The sequence below is a fragment of the Sinocyclocheilus anshuiensis genome, unplaced genomic scaffold (genome assembly GCF_001515605.1).
Source record: "Sinocyclocheilus anshuiensis isolate Anshui unplaced genomic scaffold, SAMN03320099.WGS_v1.1 scaffold1890, whole genome shotgun sequence".
NCBI lineage: Eukaryota > Metazoa > Chordata > Actinopteri > Cypriniformes > Cyprinidae > Sinocyclocheilus > Sinocyclocheilus anshuiensis.
The window spans coordinates 65,116-74,770 of NW_015547738.1; the positions used below are offsets into that span (position 1 = coordinate 65,116).

The 9,655-nt window shown below is 43.1% G+C and overlaps 1 protein-coding gene across 1 annotated transcript in view; it reads left to right on the forward strand.

The window, feature by feature from the left end:
• Positions 1–235: 235 nt before the first annotated feature.
• Positions 236–9,655, forward strand: part of LOC107704457 (protocadherin-17) — a gene marked incomplete at its 3' end in the record, with an annotated part of 29,400 nt that continues 19,980 nt past the window's right edge. Inside the window, exons 1-2 of the mRNA XM_016507385.1 lie at positions 236–767; positions 1,509–4,310. Of these exons, the coding sequence (XP_016362871.1) occupies positions 1,830–4,310 (2,481 nt within the window). The remainder of the gene's footprint in view (positions 768–1,508; positions 4,311–9,655) is intronic.

Consider the following 9,655-nt stretch of genomic DNA (forward strand, 5'->3'; position numbering starts at 1 on the left):
CCAACCCCGCTCGAGGTCTCAAAGTACAAGAGTCTTTTATAAACTCCCGTCTGCGCTTCGAAACGCGTCCACATCACTCACATAAAGGACCGCTTTGAAAGCCCCGCCCACAATTTGAATTCCGAGAATCCGATTGGCTGCGTTACCCCCCTCCTCCTCCATCCATTGGTTGGCGACGGATCAGTAACAATGTTTAATGGACTATGAGACAGAGTGAGACAGTCAGAGTCAGAAACGCGCAGAGGAGGCAGAAGGGACACCGGCACACCATAGTGCATCTATTCTTTATTCCCGTACCGTTATCGACAGCTGGTTTTAGTGACAGTCGGATTGGACTGAACACTTTCGGTTGATATCCACATTTAAACTTTGGACTCTCTTGTTTTTCCCTTTTCGGTTTTTGTATTAGGGACTGGACGTATAGCCTCCTGTGGGGCCAGGACGCATTTATCACGGGGATGTCTCACCCCGCATAAATGCAGTACAAGAGGCTGTTCGCGCTGGTGATATCAACGGTTGTGGATGTACATTTTACGCTTGGGTCAACATATCTGTCCTGAAGCGCCTCCAGTCTGAGTCCATGAGCGGTGGAGAGTCACTGCATCCTAATCAGCCTCATTGACATTACAAGCGCACTTTTGCGGAGCACTTTATTTTTTTCATACAGTCTAGTTGGAGTTTTTTTCCCTCCACTCATTGGGAAGGTGCATGAAGGATGTAACTCGTCTTTGGTGATGGTTGTGTTTAGACTGGATATAAGATTACACGTAAGTCTGTGTGATGTTTCTCATCATCATTCTGTTCCAAAGTGTCATCCTGAAAAAAAATTAAAAACATGAAATGACATGTCGTATATGCTCCTGGAGCAGCTGGATGCGCACAGTGCCAGAGAGGATGCAACAGCTTCTTCTTGCATTTATTCAAGAAGCGCAGTATAAATAACCATCCAGGATTGTGTTTCATTTGCTCTGCTTTATGCGACTATGTAAGAATTGTATTTAACAGCCGGATTATGCGGGTTATTTCAACGCATTTGCATTCAGGGGGTTGCCTTAAGACAGCAAGGTATAGATATGGCATCAGTTAAGAAGCTGTTTGAGGACGCCTGAACATAGAAAGAGATGTATCCGTTTTTATTTGCTCACCACCTTTATCCATAATTACTCGTATGATGCGCGTAACACTCTTCGTGCCACATGGCGCATCCTCGACGCATTGCTTAGCCTACATGTTGAGAGCAGAATAACACAAACATCCACCTGTGTTCAGCGGTAAAGCGCTCCGACGCATCTCAAGGTTGGATTGACATGCCATTCACGTCGTTCGCTAGGGAATGAGGAATTACGCATTAGAATTACACGGTCACACTACAGAGGAAAAAAAAGCGCTAATGTTGAGACACAAGGTGCTTGTTTAAATCTTTATAATAGAATTTAAATGATCAAGTGCAATATTACATGCAGTAATCTGATAAAGATTTTTTTATTTTTTTTAATTTTTTATTACAGGTGAAAAGGCTGGGAAAGGCTATTTCTTTGTGGAAACCGGATTGTGATTATGCCTCCAATGCGCCTGGGCGTTCAGCAGAATATAAATTAGCTCTACAGCCTCACCGTTTGTTGTAAAAACTCAGGATAAAGGGAGCCCTGCTACGGAGGAAAGAAAAGAGCATTCAAAGGAAAAGCCCACATAATGACTTTATACATTTTTTATCATGAATCGGCATGTGTGCTCAGTAATTGAAGGTAGAAATTGTGAAATTGCCGAGAAGATCAACAGGTCGGAGGCGTAAAACGCATCAGAAACCTAAGACACTCTCACTGAAAGGGATGCATCTTTCTGTTTTCCTTTTCCTACTTTTATGGGCGCAAGCCCTGACATTGAAAAACTTGAACTACTCAATACCTGAGGAGAAAATTCAGGGTGTCATTGGAAACATTGCCAAGGATGCAGAGCTGGAACTGGGAGAGCAGGGGAAAAAATCCAACTTCAGGGTGTTGGAGAACTCCGCCCCACACCTTATCGATGTGGATCCCGAAAGTGGGCTATTGTACACTAAACAGAGGATTGACAGGGAAACACTGTGCAGACAAAACACCAAGTGCCAGCTCTCCATGGAAGTGTTTGCCAACGACAAGGAGATCTGCATGATTAAAGTTGAGATACAGGACATAAATGACAACGCACCAAGCTTTCCTTCTGAACAGATCGATTTTGACATATCTGAGAACGCAGCCCCAGGCACACGTTTCCCCCTGGCTGCTGCCTACGACCCTGACACTAAGGAAAATGGCCTGAAAACATATCAGATCACGCGTGATGATTATAGTATATTCTCTTTGGATGTTAAATCCAGAGGGGATGGAACTAAATTCCCTGAATTGGTCGTTCAGAGGTCCTTAGATCGAGAGGAACGTAGTCATCACACCTTAATTATAACTGCCACAGATGGAGGAGAATATCCCAAATCAGGCACAATGCAAATCAATGTGAAAGTCACTGATTCCAATGACAACAGCCCTGTGTTTGAACAGCCCTCATATGTAGTGGAGATACCTGAGAATTCACCCCCAGGCACGGCACTGATAGATTTAAATGCTACAGATCCCGATGAAGGGATTAATGGGCAGGTTACTTATTCTTTTAGCTGTTATGTCTCAGACAGGATCAAAGAACTGTTCTCAATAGACCCCCGAACGGGTGTGGTAAAGATTCAGGGTAAAATCGACTTTGAGGAGAACCCAATTATAGAGATTGATGTTCAGGCAAAGGATCAAGGCCCCAACCCAATTCCTGGCCATTGTAAAGTCACCGTTAAAGTGCTTGACAGGAATGACAACTGGCCGTCAATAGGTTTCGTAGCTGTGCGTCAGGGGGCGGTTAGTGAAGCAGCAGCTCCAGAGACAGTGATCGCACTCGTTAGAGTCACAGACAAAGATTCAGGCCGCAATGGGCAGATCCAGTGTAGGATTTTGGGGAATGTTCCTTTCAAGCTGGAGGAGAACTATGATAACTTCTACACAGTAGTGACCGACAGACCCCTGGACAGGGAGATAAAAGATGAGTATAACATCACAATTGTGGCCAAAGACAATGGTAACCCACCCCTGAACTCAACAAAGTCTTTCACTGTTAAAATTCTAGATGAAAATGACAATGCACCCCGCTTCACAAAAATGGTCTACCTTCTCCAGGTGCCTGAAAACAACATCCCAGGGGAATACCTGGGTTCTGTTCTTGCTCATGACCCAGATTTGGGCCAAAATGGTACTGTATCCTATTCCCTTCTTCCTTCTAATGTAAGTGAGGAATCTATCACTACATATGTTAACATCAAACCCACTGATGGTGCAATTTATGCCCTGAGGAGTTTCAACTATGAACAAACCAAGTATTTTGACTTTAAGGTCCAGGCGAAGGATTCAGGTAACCCTCACCTGGAGAGCAACACCACTGTCCGTGTCAGTGTGCTGGATGTTAATGATAACATTCCTGTCATTGTCCTTCCATTACTTCAGAATGACACTGCTGAGATCCATGTACCTCGCAATGTGGGAGTCGGACACATTATCACCACCGTGAGAGCGGTGGACAATGATTTTGGTGAAAGTGGTCGTCTCACCTACGAGATCTCAGATGGCAATGAGGAACACCTGTTTGAGATTGACTCGGTGACGGGCGAGGTACGGACAGCCCAGCCATTGTGGGAGGAGGTGGCACCTGTTGTGGAACTCATCATCAAGGTAACTGACCATGGCAAGCCATCACTCTCAGCCATGGCGAAACTTATCGTCAAAGCCTACTCCGGGCCCTTACCAGAGGGCGAGCCACGCATCAACGCAGAACACCATAACTGGGACATGTCGCTCCCACTAATAGTAACCCTGAGTATCATCTCAATTATGCTCCTCGCTGCCATGATCATCATCGCTGTCAAGTGCAAACGGGAGAACAAGGAGATCCGCACATACAACTGTCGCATCGCTGAGTACACTCACCCGCAACTTGGCAAGGGCAAGAAGAAGAAGATCAACAAGAATGACATCATGCTAGTGCAGAGCGAAGTGGAGGAGCGGGACACCATGAACGTGATGAACGTTGTCAGCAGTCCCTCTCTGGCCACCTCGCCCATGTACTTCGACTACCAAACTCGTCTGCCCCTCAGCTCTCCAAGGTCAGAGGTCATGTACCTTAAACCCACCACCAACAACCTCAGTGTTCCTCAAGGGCATGTTGGCTGTCACACTAGCTTCACGGGACCTGTTACAAACACCACCGAGACGCCAGTGAACAGGATGTCAATAATACAGGTAGGAACGACAACTTATATTCTTCTTCCTTATTACCCTCCATCCCCCTCTCGTTCTGCTCTGTCTCACTAGGTCAATACACGAATGGATGAGTAGATGTGTGTGCATACAAAGCAGCCAGTGAATCATAGTGTGGGGGAAAGGAAGGGGATCACAACTGGTGATAATATGAAACTCGAGTCTCTCTCCAGCCCTCGCCAGATGCCGAAAAGCACCTTGCTATCATTTTTTGAAATCTAGCTTTGCTCATATTGTTTCAGGTAATGCGTTAAGAGGAAATTGAGTATGGAACATAATTCTGTTCTGGAGATATTGTTTTGATGTTACCTCTGGTGTGGAGAGATTTGATGCACTGACAGGTTCAGCCCTAAAGGCTTGTTATTTCATAACGGCCGTACCGTGATGATTTGCTGCTCTTGCCTAGAATATATTTCCAGCTACTATATTGCAAATTAATAGAGCTTCAATCAATATGTAGTTTCCTGTGGTGCTTTGAATGTAAGGTTCCTACGGTTTCCCTCTTACAATGACATAATTAATGTTCTTGTTTTCTTTTTTTTCTGCTATTGCTCACACACTAGGTCAAATAAATACATAAAAACATATTTTCATCCAACATAATGCAATTTGTCTTGACCTCAAACATTTTAATTTTCAGTCTTGGCATTGTTACACCCTTACTGTATTACTTACTCAGCAGGTTTGTCTCACCTTCGTACTCAAGAACACTGTCACAATCCTCTCTCTATTAAAGACGCTCAGACCGCATTTCAAAGAAAGAAAGAAAGAGCTTTCCCAGATTTCCTCGTTCCTTGCTAATGCGTCTTTGTGTGGAGCGATTTGGTTAAGCCAGTGACAACTTATGTGTGTCTGTGCTGCTAAGCCAGTTTAAAGTAATTTGAAATCTGTCGTGTCAGATGAGGCTAAAGTCACCTCTTTAAACTCTGTACATCAGGTACAGGTGTATGTGCAGCGATTGAGATTATAGCGGGCAAAAATGAATTTAGCTCTCTCTCTCTCTAGCTTTATTTTATGCCTTAAATACATTTTATATACATGTTTCTTTGTAATATCTCTACTTAAGAGGGTTTTTTTGTGTACGTTTACTCTTTGTTAAAAGTATTTTCACATGATGTTGCTATACATATTTAGATATTACACTTGTATACTGAAGTATTACACTTTGGTGCATAACTCGTCCCACACTGTTATTGCGGACATGTTACCATTAAACAACCATAGCAAGCATTGTGGCTAATTAAAAAACAAAAAACAAAACAAAAAATTAAAAAACAGTTTTATCTGAGTGATTTCAGAGGTGTGAAGTGGGTGTTTTTGTGGATAAGCATGAATTTGTATTTGTATGTTTTCATAGGTGTCCTGTGATCTCTAGATCTGTGTGTTTGCTGCATGTGTCTGCCCATGATTGTGTGAGCGTGTGCTTTGCTATTCATCGCGTCCCAGCTGCAGGTCAGAGGTCAGAGTGAGGCCCATTATTATGGGCCCTTTAATAATGAGCTGAATTACTGCAGAGGTCTCATAAAACTACAGACGCAGGCACTACAGCATAGATACTTGCCTTTTTCTCTCACTACCTTCACTCTCCACTCTAAAACACATACCTGGAGTGCATGCTATGTTTACACAGATCCATACATTACAGGATATACTCTCCATTATTTACAGCAGAAGTGTGGTGAGAGGCAGATCTGCTATCCTGTTACTGAGCCCGTAAAGCAATCTGGCTCTCCTCTCCCCTGGCCTGGAACAGAGAGAGAGAGAGTGAGATAAAAACAGAGCCATAGAAATGCGAATCCCAGTTGAGAGGTTATAAAAAATGTTAGAAATCCCTCCCTTTCCAGTCTCTGTCAATCGATGTGTCCGGGTGCTCTCATGTGCATCTGTCATCAAAGCTAGAGGTAGCCTGAAATCCGAAAATAAATGGCAACCCTCTACGGACACCTTGGCAATTGAATCGCCATTGGCTAGTGGATATATAAACAAATATATATATATAAACCCTCAGAGTCCCCACTGCTTGCCACACCACAGCTGCACAAGGGCATTTCAGATGCTTCCCATCAGGCCTGTGGCAACAGCAGCAGCGAGAGGGTAAGACCAGGAGCTCCTTAATGGTGTTTTATAGTAGCTGATCCAGAGCTTGCGAACAGCTGGCCGTTGAAGTAATAGCCAACGTCTGAAATGAAAAGAGGTTCAGGGTCAATTACAGAACCAGGGCTGTGTGCTCTGGGAGAACACAACAGAATGAGGGGTGTAATTCGATTGGCCGAGAAAAGTTTCCTGGATAAAGGTATGTAATAACGCTTAATTGCACCACAGGCGTCCAGATCTATTACTTAATGGCGAATTGAGGTTTAAGAAAATCTTCAGGGGTATCCTTCTAACCTGGTAGCAGGGGATTTTCTTAATTATTTCGTCTAGAGAGCATTGCATATCCGTGCTTATGTTTGCAGCATACTTAACAGCATATTTGAGGCCAGAAAATGCTAATATATGGTCATGGATTTATTTGCAGACTTTTTATTCCATCCTTTCAAAAAAAAAAAAAAAACAATTAAATAAAAATATCAAACAAAAAAAAATGCTCAGGAAAATTAATTCCTTAGCTTTATTTGGACTTAATTTGCTGTTTAGGTGAAAATAACAACTTACCTCAGTTTTAGAGAGTGGAAATGTGTGTAAAGATGAGCTAGAGGCTGATACGGCTACCGTCAGCATCAGGGTTGGTGCTCCTGGCTATAAAAGTGTCCCCTAGGGGGCGACAGTCTGCCTTCAGTGTATTGCAAGCACACAGCAAAGTGTGTGAGGCTTGATTTGAATGCACCTGCAGTGTTTGCTTTCAAATGTATGTTTTTCTGTAAGCGTGACTATAAAGTGGTGTTTATGAAGTGAACGCTGCATGCAATTGAAAATATTTTGATGCTTCCATCCTTCTTTTTTATTTATTTATCCTAAATAGAGAGGTCAACTGAGCCGCTTAAGGTCAAACCGGTAAGGCAGGAGTAGCAATTCATGTAGCGCTGGGGGAGGGCAGCGGGCTTGACACACTCCAGTTGTAAAGGTCAGCGGTTGGAGGGAGTTTGCGGCTGGACAATAGTGATGCCTCTCCAAGGATTGTCCATCTGAGCTGTTTCTTTCCATTAAATGCACCTGAAAACAGAAAGAGAGAAGTGGAAAGAGGTTGACAACAGATCACGCTGTTGAGTAAATGCTTTGATATGAGGACTGTAGTTGTGCTTGTGGCATAATGCTGTTGTGTGGTGCAGTGAAGTCGCAGTGTTTCATAGAGATAGGGTTTCTGTCACCTTGTTTTTGCAAAATTGAGCGATAAAAGCGGCTGTCAGGTAATCAGATTGCTGCATGAGCTCTAGATGTATTGCTTTGGGAACTGAAGCGAAATACTGTCAAATGGCAAGGCATGAGAGAGTCAATGTATAACAATCTGTTTAGTGCCCTCTTTCTCTTTCGCGCACTGTGTGTGTGTTTTGCAGTGGGACGGCAGGAGTGTGAGCACTGTCATGCATGCTAATGGTTCTGTTCTTGCATGCTGCATTATACAGTATGTTTTGTGTGTGTATGTGTGTGCTGGCAAATTGAGTCATAACATTTCCCCTTGATGGGTGTAACAGCCCATTGTTTGTCCTCTTCTCTTCTCTTCTCTTCTCTTCTCTTCTCTTCTCTTCTGTGGACTGAGGCTTAGAGATTTTGAAATGCACCCACCCTCCTCCTCCTCCTTTAAGCTCTCTGCCTGAGAAATAGAGGGTTTGTTTACGGCTTGGCGTTAAAGACAAAAGACTGAGAGAGAAATAGGGATCAAGGAAAGATAATCAAAAAAGTTTGGGAAAGCGGTTTTTCCTTTTCCTCTCGGTCCCAGCTCGTCCTTCTTAAGCTTTTGCGTAGTAAATTTGTTCTTTCTTCTGCCCTTGGTGTCTTGTTCATATTTTCAGATGGTGTGTTCACGCTGAATTATTGATAGGCGCTTTTGATATACACACATGATCGATGTGTTCTGCAGTATACCAGGGAAATCTAAACAGCACTTGTCTGCCAGGCTTAAACGGTGCACGTGAGACCCTACAGTAAATCCTGCCTTTATTTGTTTGATTTCTCCAGGGTTTAGTCCTTCGAAAGTTGCAGGGGTTTTATTTTCTTTACCTCGTGATCACTGTTCGTGTGGCTGTTTATTGCGTGCATGTGTATTCTGAACTCATACGATCCTCTGCTATATTTACTCGCTCATTAATAAATCATCAAATGTAACCGAACAAGACAAGACCAGAATGTCGCGATATATGCGTCTTAAATTTCTCACACCGCTTCTTGTTAACAGGAGAAGAGTGTGACCACAAAACCTCACCTTTATTAAACTGTCTTTTAGAAAATGGGTTCATATTTTGGATAAAACAGCGTCCATCCTTCATCTACATGTAATCATCTATGTTGCACAAACTGACACTTGTTTTTTATTCATCTGTGAAGAAGCCTTTGGTTTCAAGTGCTTTGGATCCAGATTAGAAGAGGGATTGAGATTAGCCCAGTTCTTCGTGAGATGAAAATCAATCCTGCGAAGCCAGAAACAACAAAAAATCCATCCGTCTGTCCTCCCCTCCCTTCCTCCTTCACATGGTCGCTGATTTTCTTTGGGTGCACTGGAGTGTGTCAAAACCTTGGCATGAAAAATGTAGCAGGGAGGGTGAAAAGATCTCTGTAGTTTTTTGGCACACATCTAGGTGATTAATTACTGCACAGTTGAAGTGTACAGATTTGTGTATAATAGCAGAAACATTTGTTGAACTGCATGTATAATGTATGGCAATTCTGGAAATCCAAGTAATGCAGTTGAATTATTTATTGAGTTGTATAGCTCTATAACCCAGCTCCGTCCGCCCTGCATGGTTTGGAACCCCAGACCCGTTTGGGAACCAGCGGGCTGAGGCCATTAATAACTCATAAACGCAGTCGTAATTTTACCCCGCCCTTGTACAGTTCCGCTTGAACGATGGAATTAATCTCGAGAAAGTCATTGTGCCAGAGTCGTTGGGCTAGATTGACGACGTGGTTCCGAATGAATGGATGGATGGGTGAATGATACATATGGTCTGGAGAAATGAACGGATATGGCTGTCGGATTTCTTCCTATCCTTCTTTGAGACCAAATACATCTTATCTCTGGAGCCAGAGAGACTGCAATAGTTGAGTGTCCTACTCTGTTCCTGCTGTTTCATATTTTCTTGAACTGTAGGCCCTGTGAACATTCAGAAAATAAACTCAAATGTTTTAAATATAAATAAAATAAATCTTAAAACACTTAAAACACATATATA